Raw genomic sequence first — 14,114 nt, 5'->3', positions numbered from 1 at the left:
ACTTAGGTGTGGTCATTTGAAGCTAAGTGGTGGACTTGAGATACCCAGCAAGATTGTAGTTGTGGAGATTATACAACGTAGGAAAAGTTGGAACCATGGAGGGATTTGAAAAGGAAGATGAGAAGTTTAAAACTGTGGCATTGGTGATCTGGAAGCTATTGCAAGTCATTGGATGAAGGAAACCTTATGAGATGTAGGATATTGGTAGTAGAGATTTGGTTGAGCTAAACTAACTATCTTCCTCATTCAGGCTTTGGCATTCTCCTGATCAGTCAGGCTTTCACATGTTTACTGCAAAGCACCATTTTCCCAGTACTGCAATGTCACCATGTGTCTGAGTGTCCTGTCCACTGGCTTGTAAAGTGAACACTGGTTATTTGTTCATCTTTGTTCTGCGGAAACTGCTTTTATAGTATCATTTAGAATTCCCTTTAATACTTAACATATTTTATTTCCAGGAAACATCGAGCTGGAGTTGACATTCATTCATGCTCTCAATTCTTGTTGGAACTGTACAGTCAGTGGGTCCTTCCCACAAACACTGGCAAGAAAACCCCTGTTGTCCTGGTCAGTGAAGTGGTGAGATCGGTAAGTGTTGGATCTGATTGTGAAATAGAAATCTTTTCCAGCATGCTGGAATTCTGTCTCTTTTTACCATCTGCTCACATTTCACAGCACTGCTGAGGTCTCTGTTGCTACTTTGAAAAAGCTACTTTGGTCCCAGCTTGGTGCCTTTCTGGTCAGAGTTAGTGCCACACTGCCCTGGGAAAGAAAGAACTTGGTTAAAGGAATAACTTCCATTATCTTGAACTTACAGCGAAGTAGTTCTAAGCTGTCGCTGCTGTTGTAATGTAGGAAGTGTGGTAGTTGGCACAAGCAGTAACGTCAAGTCAGAAAAGCTGCTTTCATTATTATTGTTGGTGGATGACTATGTGAGCGCTGCCTTGCATCTTCCAAGAGGGCACCTCAGTTGACCTTTTCATCGGAATGTTGACAGCTGTAATTGTATACTACTGATGGTGAGCGACATGTGATGAGACTGCGCCTTGAATCTATCATCATCTGACTCCGTGGTGAAAGTGCCACCTACTGAACCACAGCACTGTAATTCTCCTGGGTTTCATCTCCAAGGCAGTCAGGGAACCAAAACTGAACCTTGAACCTTTAACTCTTTTTCTGTCCTGATGCTGCCTGATCTGCTAAGTATTTTTAACATCTATTTTAATTATTTTTTATGTGATGATTTTAATCAACTACCTTAATATTGAAGATAATAAAATGTGAGGCTGGATGAACACAGCAGGCCAAGCAGCATCTCAGGAGCACTGCTCCTGAGATGCTGCTTGGCCTGCTGTGTTCATCCAGCCTCACATTTTATTATCTTGGAATTCTCCAGCATCTACAGTTCCCATTATCTCTGATACTACCTTAATATTGAAAATGGTTTGTTGTAAAGCTTTCTTTGATAAAGCTTCTATGAAGTCCTTTGGGCTGTTTTATGACATTAGAACTAGTCTGTCAGTGTAATTGGTTTTACCTACATCCTGTGATGCTGTGCAAGCAACTTCTCTAGCAAGCTTCCCGTATGAGTTGTATCTGTTTGACGCTCCCAGATATTGTGTACATGTTGATATTCAATGCGTGCTCCATTCTGTTCGCAAAATAGACTGTGTTCCTTTCCTTGTCCTCCTCTTCCTCCAGTTCTTTTTCCCAAACAATCTGCTCACTTTTCCCTTCCTGTTAGCATCCTATTGTAAGGTTTGCCTGCATATACCTACCATTCAGAGTTCAGACTTTTTTGATGCGCATCTGCTGTGAGCCTTGGACTTACTGTTTGACCTGCTGTAATCTGTACAAATTTAGAATCAACAGAATTAACTCAAATTCGTGAGATCTCTTTGACTATTGTTGAAGCCTGTCCTTCCTTTGCAGCTTTTGGCAGTCTCAGATTTGTTTACGGAGAGAACCCAGTTTGAGATGATGTACAACACTCTGACAGAACTTCAGAAAATTCATCCTGCGGAAGATGAGATTCTAAATCAGTATCTGGTTCCTGCTATTTGCAAAGCAGCAGCTGTTCTGGGCATGGTAAGGAGAAATTAAGTGGAAAAAGAAACTTACCTTGTCAACTGCTTTAGAAAACTGAAACCATGTGAAAATCCTGTTGTCTTCCAGTTTGTGCTGAAACATTGCATTCTTTGATAGATTTCAGCTGTAATATCTTACTGTTTATCCATATTGTGTCCATTTTATACCTTCACATGCTGTACATCCATCACTGGATGGCCAGGGCAATGACCAAACAATGCACTGCCCTTCACTCCACCCCAGTCACGCCATCCTGAGAATGGCAGCAAAACAGAAGGGAAAAATGCTGGATTAATTTGGAAAATTAATCTGAGACCTTCCTCTCTGATGCCAGTTGCTGCCACCTTGAGCCGAAAATGATGGCCAACCATTGTCTGCTGTCCAACTGTGCGTGGACTGCGATCTAAATGCTGGACTGCAGTGAATTCGTGGTTAATGCTTCATTTGTCATCTCAAAAATAAGTATCATTCTTCCATTAAAGAGCCAGTGCAGGCATGATGGGCTGAAATGGCCTCCTTTGCTGTACAATTCTGTGATTTGCACTCTGTCCTTTAGCAACGGAAATCTGGGTGAGGAGCAGTTGTTGCGAGTGATGTATAAATTTGTTCCTCTGAGACAGGTAAGAAGAGGTAAGATTAAGGAGCCTTGGATGACGGGAACAGAGGTACTTCTCGTCAAAAAGAAAAAGGTGGAGGAAGCAAGGGTCTAGCACAACTTTACAGGATTACAGGCTTGCTCGGAAGGAGCTCAAAAGTGGACTGAGGCGGGCCAGGAGGAGGGCATGAAAAAGGCTTGGCAGGAAGGATTAGGGAGAACCCGAAAGCATTTTACTCATACGTGAAGAATAAGAGAATGATCTGGGAGAAGGTAGGGCCAATCGGGGATAGCGTAGGGAACTTGTGCGTGGAGCCTGAGCAGATAGGGGAAGCCCTAATGAGTTTTTTTGCTTCGGTTTTCACTAAGGAAAGGGACCTTGTTGTGAATGAGAACTTTGAGGAGCAGGGAAACAGGCTTGAACAGATCAAGATTGAGGAAGTTGATGTGCTGGAAATTTTGGCAAACATTAAGATTGATAAGTCCCCAGGGCCAGACCAGATTTATCCTCGGTTGCTCCAGGAAGCGAGAAAGGAGGTTGCTAAGCTGCTGGCGAAGATCCTTGCTTCCTCACTCTCCATGGGAATCGTACCGGAAGATTGGAGGGAGGCAAATGTTGTTCCTCTTTTCAAGAAAGGGAATAGGGAAATCCCTGTAAATTACAGACCAGTCAGTCTTACGTCTGTGGTTCGCAAGGTTTTGGAAAGAATTCTGAGGGATAGGATTTATGACTATTTGGAAAAGCATAGAGTGATTTAAAGGGAGTCAGCATGGCTTTGTAAGGGGCAGGTCATGCCTTACAAATCTTATTAAGTTCTTTGAGGAGGTTACGAGACAGCTCGACAAGGGTCGAGCAGTGGATGTGGTGTACATGGACTTGAGCAAGGCAATTGATAAGGTTCCCCATGGAGGGCTCATTCATAAAGTCAGGAGATATGGGATACAGGGTGATTTGGCTGTCTGGATTCAGAATTGGTTGGCTGACAGGAGGCAGAGAGTGATTGTAGATGGTGAGTATTCTGCCTGGATGTTAGTGCTGAGTGGTGTCCCACAGGGCTCTGTTCTTGGACCTCTGCTCTTTGTAGTTTTTATAAATGACTTGGATGAAGAGGTTGAGGGGTGGGTTAGTATGTTTGCTGATGACACAAAGGTTGGAGGTGCCGTTGATAGTATCGAGGGCTATTGCAGGCTTCAGCAAGACATTGACAGTATGCAGAGCTGGGCTGAGAAATGGCAGATGGAGTTCAACCTGGACAAATGCGAGATGATGCATTTTGGAAGGTCGAACTTAAATGCTGAACATAGGATTAAAGGCAGGATTCTCGGCAGTGTGGAGGAACAGCGGGATCTTGGTGTTCAAGTGCATAGCTCCCTCAAAATTGCCACTCAAGTGGATAAGGTTGTTAAGAAAGCATATGGTGTCTTGGCTTTCATTAACAGGGGGATCGAGTTTAAGAACCGCGAGGTTATGCTGCAGCTCTACAAAACCCTGGTGAGACCACACTTGGAATATTGTGTCCAGTTCTGGTCGCCCTATTATAGGAAAGATGTGGAGGCTTTGGAGAGGGTGCAAAGGAGGTTTACCAGGATGCTGCCTGGACTGGAGGGCTTGTCTTACGAGGAGAGGTTGACTGAGCTCGGACTTTTCTCTCTGGAGAGAAGGAAGAAGAGAGGTGACCTGATCGAGGTGTACAAGGTAATGAGAGGCATGGATAGAGTCGATAGCCAGAGACTTTTCCGCAGGGCAGGACTGACTGCCACGAGGGGTCATAGTATTAAGGTGTTAGGAGGAAGGTATAGAGGAGACGTCAGAGGGAGGTTCTTCACCCAGAGAGTTGTGAGCGCATGGAATAGTTTACCAGTGGTAGTCGTGGAAGCAGAGTTGTTAGTGACATTTAAGTGACTGCTGGATATGCACATGGACAGCAGTGAATTGAGGGGAATGTAGGTTAGGTTATTTTATTCTTAGATTAGCATTATTCTCCGGCACAACATCATGGGCCGAAGGGCCTGTACTGTGCTGTACTTTTCTATGTTCACCTGGCCTGGACTGTGTGTAACGCCAGACCCACGGTGGCGTGGTTGATTCTTAACTACCTTCTACCTTCTGCAGGAGCCTCTCTGTTCAAGGGCAATTAGGGGCAACAAATGCTGGCCTTACCGGTGATGCGCTCAGTCCATAAAAAGTATGAAGGGGACAGTTATAATGTAGAATATAAGCTGGTCACTAATGCATCCAAAAGGTAAGACAGGTGAATAGTTAAATGGTGAAACATGCTGCCACAAGGAATAGTTAAGACAAGTAACAGATGCATTTAAAGCAAAAACTGAACAGGAGACTGCACAGATTGGATGTGAGTGGGAACCGAAACACCATCAGTTGATTTCTGAATGGCCTGATCTATGATTCTGTTTTCTTTTTAAAACAAAACTGTGTAAATGCAAAAACTTTTTGGAAACAGTAAATGCTTGCTTCACAGTGATTAATTTGTTCTTGCACATGCTTTTATCTTTTAGGATAAGGCCATAGCAGAACCAATAAGTCGTCTGTTAGAGACCACAATGCGGAGTACTCACATGCCATCTCGAATAGGAGCACTGCATGGAATCCTCTACATTCTGGAGTGTGATCTACTGGATGAGACAGCAAAGCAGCTCATTCCGACCATTAGTGTTTACCTGCTGGCCAACCTGCGTGGCATTGCCCAGTATGGAATTTAATTGCTGGATGGGTTGCACATGCCTTGATTTTATGTTTTACACAGAATTCCTCCTTCATTGGATAGTGAGATTAAGAATGTTACCTCCTGTTATGTTGTTTAGAAACATCTTTGTATTTTAGATGTGAGAAAAACACTGAACTTCATCTTGTCGAGATGAATGTTGGTTTATATTCACATACTCACGCTGCCTTTTTGGAGGAGCTGTACTCCCTCAAAATATTTTGAAGTCTGACTACTTTTTTTTAAGATTTTGGGAAAATGATGTGTAATTGTCTTGAAACATCATAGATTCCTAACACATGGAGTTATTGATCAAATGCAGAAAATTGGTTTCTTATCAGTTAGTTTGTACTAACCCGGAAACAAGATGAGGCAGATTCTCACTTGCTGAATCTTAGGATGTAGGAACAGTGCGTGCGTGGTAACCTGTTCCTCCCAAGAATGTTATACTCACCACATGCTTTGTCTCAAGGTAGTTTTGGTGCTTTTTAATCATGGAAACAGTACCAGTAGTGAGTGTCTCATCGGTTAAAGTTCTAACACAACCAAGGTTGTTTTAAAGATGACTGGACATTCAGCATTGTTCTAATAAACCCATTTAGTTCACAGTTGCTGCATGATGATATTAATTTGCAGTCTCATATTTGTCCACCACTTACTACTAGTTACTGATGATATCTCTAGTGACTGCCAACTAATGCCAGATTTTAGAAATAGAAAATCTGTCTGCTCTGTACTTGTTCTCCACAACTCAGTGCATTTAATATGAGAACTTGAACTGTTTTCTGAGCAATGACAATGCAAGTGTTACAGGGAAGAATGGAATGGCATAATAGGTGTAATGCTTCCTATGTTAAATGTAAAATGAGCCCGATGTTAATACCACTCCTAGCACCTGAATTTCATGTAATATTACTGACCAATTCTTTTTCCTTTGCAGCTGTGTCAACATTCACAACCAACAACATGTGTTGGTCATGTGTGCAACGGCTTTTTACCTCATTGAAAACTATCCGCTTGATGTGGGCCATGAATTTACTGCAGGCATCATTCAGGTATCATTTACTTGTATCACTTAAGGCCATTAAAGTAATGAGGCCAAACACACATGAGAGGGAAGGGTTACCACTTTGGGTGCTGTGGCCTTTTTGAAAATAATAAGAATGTTAAAATATAATGCAGAAGGTGCCAAAAAAATTAAAAAGCAAAATATCATAGCTACTGAAAATCTGAAATAAAACTAGAAGATGCTGGGAATGCTGAGGTGGTCAAGCAGCCCTGAGCAGAGTGGAATAGAGTTAACGTTTCAGATTAATGACCTTTCAGCAGAAAGACTGTCTGGTGAAATGCCATGACCTTAAACAATAACTTTGTGTCTCTCTGCCAGGTCTGTTGAGTACTTTCCATATTTTCTGATCTAGTGCAGAGAATTACAAGAACGAGATGAGTGCTAAGGTGTTTGAACTATTGGGAATGACTAACAGGCTTGGAGGAGTTCAGTGTTATGATCTCAACTGATGATCTTACTTGACAAGCCTGATACTAGAAACTTTGCTTTTTTAAATTTTAACAGTGATCTTTCATTGAAATGTGGGCAGAATAGACTGCAGATTTTCTTTTGCAACAAAGAAGAATTGTGTTACACTATAAAGGGGAAAAAATTGTTGTGTAAACATATAGAAGTTTTAAAATGTTGTATAAAACAGGACAAATAGAAATCGATTCTCCAGAATCCACAGTTCCCATTATCTCTGATCTCAAATCGAAATCTCATCTATTTCCCAACTCCTCCATGTTGCACCATTGTAAATTCTGAGAAATCCATGCTTTTGTATCTTTAGGTTTGACTTAACTGCTGCTCATCACTTCTGTCCTGCAACCTGTGAAGCTACCTTACATGGATAGTTTAAAATGGAAGCTGAGACACTCTCAATCTTTGAATTGTCTGCTGTTTTCTGACTAGTCACTTCTCATCTGGAAGTGTCGCAAGCTTTTCTTAATGTCCTTTCTACTCCTTTGGCAATAATCTATAATTGTCTTGAATCCAATCTGATCATCTCCGAAATCACCCCAAAAGCTTTCAATTTCTAATTTCTAAACCAAAATAATTTCCCGGTTAATCTAAACCGAAATCAAGCTGATGCTTTTCATTATTTACTGATTGTTGCAAGCCCCACAGTATGAACAAAAAAATCATCTAAAACTGCAAGAAGTTTGAGATAGAGCTTGTGATATCCTTGACTAATTTGTTCTGGTACAACTAGAATACAGGCATCCACCCAACGTTCTGGAAAATTGCCCGGGTGTGTGCTGAACACAGTGAGTAGGACAAATCCAACTCGGCCAATTACTGCCCCATCAGTCTACTCTTGCACTTCAGTAAAGTGATAGAACACGTCATCAATAGTGCAAACAAGTAGTACTTGGTGATAGAGATAATGGGAACTGCAGATGCTGGAGAATTCCAAGATAATAAAATGTGAGGCTGGATGAACACAGCAGGCCAAGCAGCATCTCAGGAGCACAAAAGCTTTTGTGCTCCTGAGATGCTGCTTGGCCTGCTGTGTTCATCCAGCCTCACATAGTACTTGGTGATAACCTGCTGACCAACACCTAGTTTGGATTCCACGAAGGCTGTTTAGCTTCTGACCTCATTAATATCTTGGCTTAGACCATGGCAATGGAGCTGAATTCCAGAGGTGAAGTGAACGTGACCGCCCTTGATATAAAGACTGCATTTGACTGGGTGTGACATCAAGGAGCCCTGGCAAAACTGGAATCAATGGGTATCAGGGAGCAAACTCTCCAATGGCTGAAGTCATACCTGACACATAGGAAGATGGTTGTGTTTGTTGGAGGTCAGCCATCTCAGCTCCAGGACATGTCTGCAGTAGTTCTTCATGGCAATATCCAAAGCCCAGTCAACTTCACCTGCTTCATTAATACTTTCTTCCCATTATAAGATCAGAAGTAGGGATGATTGCACAACGTTCACCATTTGCAACTCCACAAATATGGAATTCATCCATGTCTAAATGCAACAAAACCTGGACAATACTCAAGCTTGGGCTGAAAGGCAGAATGTTATATTCATGCCACACAAATGTCAGGCAATGACCTTCACGTAAAAGATAGTCTAACCACTGCCCCTTCCTATCACTGAATCGTCCGCTATCAATATTATGGGGGTTGGAGGGGTTACCATTGACCAGAAACTGAAGTGGAATTACTGTATAAAACACAATGGCAAGATCAGAGGCTAAGAATATTATAGTGAGTAACATGCCACTTTTTTTTTCATTCACAGGTTGAGGGTATTGGCAGCTAGGCCAGTGTTTATTGCCAAAGAGGACAGTTATGAGTCAGCCACATTGCTGTGGGTCTGGAGTCACCTGTTGGCCAGACCAGGCAAGGATGGCAGTTCACGTGAACCAGATGAGATTTTCCTGACAATCAGCAATGGTTTCATAGTCAACATTACACACTTAATTCCAGATTTTTATTGAATTCAAACTCCACTATCTGTTGTGGCAGGATTTGAACCCTGTCCCCAGAACATTATGTGGGTCTCTGGATTAACAGTCCAGTGAAAATATCAGAGTCATTGCCTCCCCTCCTTACTCCCCAAAGCCTGTTCACCATCTACAAGGTGCAAGTCAGGAATGTGATGGAATAATTTTAAAGTTTTGGCAAGATCTGTAGCTTAGGTTGTGGATGAAGTGGTTGACTTACTCACTGAGCTGGCTTGTTCTCATTCAGATGTTTCATCACCATGCTAGGTGACATCATCATCAGTGGAGCTTCCAGTGGAAGCAATGTTGTTCTACTCTGCTTGGAATTTATACTGTCTGGTCTGTTTATGGTGAGTATTGTCATTTCTGGTTTTGATCTGCATGGGTTTGTATATGGGGTCCAATTCTGTGTTTGCTGACTATGTTACAGATGGAGAACCATGCCTTTAGGAATTCCTGTGCATGCCTATGTTTGGCTTGGGCGAACACAGTTACCTTGTACCATTTGAACTGATGGCCTTCGTTGTCTGAGCACACCAATATTAAAGAGTTTATCGTGCCGTTTTGCTGCTAGTTGATTGTGTATTCTGATGGCTAGTTTCCTTCCCTCTTGTCTGACATAATGTTTGTGGCAGCCGTTGAATGCTATTTTGTAAACCACGTTGGTTCTGCATTTTGTGGGAATGGGATCTTTAATCCTTGTGTGTGTTTGTCATAGAGTGGCTGTGGGCTTGTGGGATACCATGATTCCTAGTTTTCTTAGGAGTATCGTTGTGTCAGTTCTGATATGGTCTTGATGCAGGGCAGTGTGGCCAATGTGTTAGGGTGTATTGTGCCCTAACAGACAACAGGAGCACACAGTACACCCTAACACACTGGCCACACTGCCCTGCATCAAGAATATATCAGAACTGACACAACAATACTCCTAAGACCATTAGGAATCATGGTAGCCCACAAGCCCACAGCCTTCCTGTGAAAAACACACACAAGGATTAAAGACCCCATTCCCACAATATGCAGAACCAACACGGTTTACAAAATACTGTGCAACGACTGCCGCAAACGTTATATCAGACAGGCAGGAAGGAAACTGGCCATCAGAATACGCAAACATCAACTAGCAGCAAAACGACACGATGAATTCTCCTTCATATCCAGACATTCAGACAATGAAGGCCATCAGTTTAACTGAGACAAGGTATAGGAGCCCAAACCTGCATGGCTCTCCACCTGTATTGCAATCAACAAACACATAGAATTGGACCCCATAGAGATCAAAACTGGAAATGACAGTACTCACCATAACAGACCGGACAGTATAGATTCCAGGCGGAGGCTCCACTGATGATGTCACCTAGGACAGTGATGAAACATTTGGATGAGAAAAGCTAGCTTGGCGAGTAAGTCAATAACCTTCAGTGATGGAATACTCCCCACTTGCCTGGATGGGTGCAGCTCCAACAACACTCGAAGCTTGACACTAACCGTGACAAAGCAGCCTGCTTGGTTGACACCATGTCCACAAGCATTCACTCCCTTCTCATCTGCTCAGTAGTAGCTGTTTGTATAAACCATAAGATGCACTGCAGAAATTACACAGCACCTTCAACACCCATAACCAATTTTATCCAGTAGGGCAAGGGCAGTGGATACATGGGAACGTTACCACCTGCACTTTCCCCTCCAAGTCACTCACCATCCTTACTTAGAAATATATTGCTATTCCGTCAGTGTTACAGGGTCAAATCCTGTATTACCCTCCTTTTTAAGGGCATTTTAGGTCTACCTACAGCACAAGAACTGCAGTGATTCGAGAAGACAGCTCACCAGAACTCAAGGCCAACTAAGCATGGCAATAAATGCTGGCCCTACATCTCATGAGTGATTAAGGGAAAGAAGATTTGTAATTGCCTGCACTCTGACAATACTGGATTAGAGCATCCTTCTAGAAACGACTACGACCCATTTCACTCGTGTGAAATCCAAGCATTCGAAAAGTTATATAAATCATACACCTTTCATCCCACTTGCAAAGAAGGCGGTTGAGATAATATGGTAGAGATCTTGAAGATAACGATAGAGTGGGCCAAATGACCTGTTTACTATGCTATTGAGTGGATGTAAATGTTTGTTTATCTATGAAACTAAGATTTGAGTTTCTGGGAAATCACTGGGTACCCCCTGAGTACTACTAAAGTATTGGGTTATAGCTTAAAATTTTAATCTAAGCCTGAAGTTAGGCTGTAGAGGGATATATTGAAACAGGACAGTGTGATGGACCTACTGCATAACAGTTTCACGTAACCCACTGTTCCTATACTTATCTAATCAAACCACATTTACGGCAAAATATTCAGGTCCATCATTTGATTGCATATTAAAAGTAAATGTGGGTTTGTATCCCCCTCTTTGTGAATAATAATGACATTTTTAAAATTTTGTAACCTAATCTTCCTGGATCCTTGAGCTCAATAAGACAGTGAGTAATGAAAACAATTGGATCAACTGGGTCATGGCTTCCAGGTCTTACATGTAATATGCCTGGAGTGGAGTTTGAATGTAAACACTTCTGAGTATAGTGCAATCTTCTGAACTAAGTTGATGTACAGTGAAATAACTAAATTATTACCAGGCATTATTATATTTTTATTAACGATTAATTGCAAGGATACTTGGCCTCCCTCCTAAAAAAAAACTCAATTTCTCAAAGATGCAGTACAGTAAACACCTTCATATGATGCCTTTGTCTGTCACCAGTTGAGAATATCCTGTGTCATTGTTGTGTTACGTAAAAGGACGTGGATGCAGAGTCCTTGACTCTAAAGCAGAGGGAGATACCCCCTTGGTAAGTAAGGGGATGAAAAGTTATTGAGAGTAGCTGGAATGTGGAGTAATCAGATTAACTGAACAACCTGAAGGAATGTTGGAGTTTGCTGAAGCTGCTGCTCCTGCTTCTAACTTGTATGTTCATCTGAGGTATGCAGTTTCCATGTTTAAAGCTGCTCCTCCTGATGTTTAGATGTGTGGAGTAATGGTTTCTGGCAGTGAGGAATCCACACCTTCCATAATCTACCACTGTGTCTTGCGTGGGATGGAAAGACTTCTTCTCTCGGAGCAGCTTTCACGTTTGGATGGAGAAGCCTTGGTGAAGCTCAGTGTGGATAGATTAAACATGCACAGCCCTCATCGAGCCATGGCTGCCCTAGGACTGATGCTAACCTGCATGTATACAGGTACTGTGTTGATGCGTTGATGTAACACAGGAGGGGTCATCTCTCTACTTGCCTGATCAATAGTTGTGAATGAAGAAAGGCTTATTTTGAAGCTGTCAACATCTTAAAGAAGCAATGTATTTTCTTTATTTGTGAAGAGGCAATTTCTGTTCTTGACGTATACTTGGATGCATTGAGGTTGTGGTTACAGTAATGGTTAAGAGATTGTCAAATTAAATCCTAGAATCTGAAACATCTAGAATTTTTCTATTTGGAAAAGAAGGTTGAAGGAGATCTAAACGACATTGAAAATAATGATGGATTTTGATGGAGTGGATGCCAATGCTCCTCTGACAAGAGACCCTTGATCAGAAGACGTTGATGTAAGATAATTGGCAAAAAAAAATCTAGGAGTAAGAGGGAGGAAAATTTGCAGTTACTCTGATCTGGCGCACTGCTGGATAAAGTGGTGAATACAGATTCAGTAGTGACTTTCATAAGGGAATTGGATAAATACTTGAATGTTTTTTTTAATCTTGCATTGCTAGGAGAATTAAGTCCAATGGGGTTCCTCTTCAAAGTAGGCACAATATCCTGATTAGCCACCTATATAGATCGATCTTAAAAGGGAACACACACCCATCCCCCACCTCCCAAGCATTGTAAGCATGAGACTCCAGTCCCATAATCTGTGGCCGACTCGTTGTACTCCTAGAAGTTATGATAACAATGGAGTATCTTGTGCACCGCATCGTGACACTCACTCTGGCTCTCAGCTCACCGGAAACCCCATCCCCCACCTTGTGCTCTGGTTGCAGCCTGCTATGCTCTTAACTCGTGCTAAGCACCCTGTCCTACTTGATTCTGTAAAAACGACTGAAACATTTGAAACTAGAGAGGCATTTGAAAAATAACAAGTTTATTGGTTCTCCAGTTTGTCTAAGTCAAAGCTATTTTGACAGTATAATGCCTAGCCTAATCTTTGATGCAGGCACCTACCTGTGGCATCATTAACAATGTTACAAGTACTGTGACTAAGTAGATGATGGCAGCAAGTACAATCTTAAAAAAATTCACTGAATGGAAGTTTCAGAAGCTAACGATGGATAATTAGCAGCCTGGTTCACTCAGCTCGGAAGTAAATAAAACAATTCTTTTTGGTTGTTTTCTTAAATAAACAAAACAACATTCCATATATAGAGTGAGTCAGAGGTGCAAGCTTCCTTTTTTTAAAAAGAAAAAGACATGTATGTAATTTCAGTCTCTCAATTGTTTGTGTTGTGAACAGGCAAAGAAAAGAGCAGCCCGAGTCAGAGCTCGGAAACCGATAGCACAGTACCAGACAACGAATCCGTTATTGTGGCAATGGAGCGGGTTTCCGTCCTCTTTGACAGGTGAGATTTTTGTTCCTGGTGGTTTGATGAGAAATTTAACTGTTGAAGTATCCATCCACAAATCAGGTCTGCCATACCCTCTGCTTTCAAGTAGCTGCACTCTTTTTAAAAATTAAGCTTTTAGTCCGTAACTCTTGAACCCTTGATCAAAGATTGTGTTCCCTGTCCTTTAGAGGTCTCTTACAATCTGTGCCTGAGACTTGTTGAATATTGGACAGTGTAAACTCGTATTTTGTGTCCACCTTGAGTCTTTTCCGTAGTCAGCTGTTCCTTCCAATCCTGACCGCCATCTGACTGTTCACAGCTTTGGCACTTGACACTGAGCTTCCCTCTCTCTAATGTGTCCATTGACAAAAGACAAAGATACGACACAAGAAATCATTTGTTTTGTTCAGTGAATTGTGTGATTTGGAATGTATGCCCGAAGGAATGCAGAAAGAAGATTCATTAGTAACATTCAAAAGGGAATTGGGTGAAAACATGAAGGGAAATATTTACAGGTCCGTGGGGAAAAGAGCATGGTGTTGGGATTGATTTGGTAGCTTAAAAAGCCAGATCTTGCAGACCACCAAATGACAGCCTTCTCC

At 41.9% G+C, this 14,114-nt stretch overlaps 1 protein-coding gene across 6 annotated transcripts in view; it reads left to right on the top strand.

Moving 5' to 3' along the window:
- The window catches only part of htt (huntingtin), a 238,331-nt gene that overhangs the window by 203,788 nt on the left and 20,429 nt on the right, over positions 1 to 14,114 (top strand). For all 6 annotated transcript variants that reach the window (XM_059644891.1, XM_059644889.1, XM_059644890.1 and 3 more), the window contains 6 exons: positions 459 to 588; positions 1,933 to 2,088; positions 5,201 to 5,391; positions 6,347 to 6,461; positions 11,941 to 12,154; positions 13,422 to 13,527. In XM_059644891.1, coding sequence (XP_059500874.1) covers positions 459 to 588; positions 1,933 to 2,088; positions 5,201 to 5,391; positions 6,347 to 6,461; positions 11,941 to 12,154; positions 13,422 to 13,527 — 912 coding nt within the window. The remainder of the gene's footprint in view (positions 1 to 458; positions 589 to 1,932; positions 2,089 to 5,200; positions 5,392 to 6,346; positions 6,462 to 11,940; positions 12,155 to 13,421; positions 13,528 to 14,114) is intronic.

The sequence above is a fragment of the Stegostoma tigrinum genome, chromosome 3 (genome assembly GCF_030684315.1).
Source record: "Stegostoma tigrinum isolate sSteTig4 chromosome 3, sSteTig4.hap1, whole genome shotgun sequence".
Lineage (NCBI taxonomy): Eukaryota > Metazoa > Chordata > Chondrichthyes > Orectolobiformes > Stegostomatidae > Stegostoma > Stegostoma tigrinum.
This window is presented reverse-complemented; position numbering and strand designations above follow the sequence as displayed.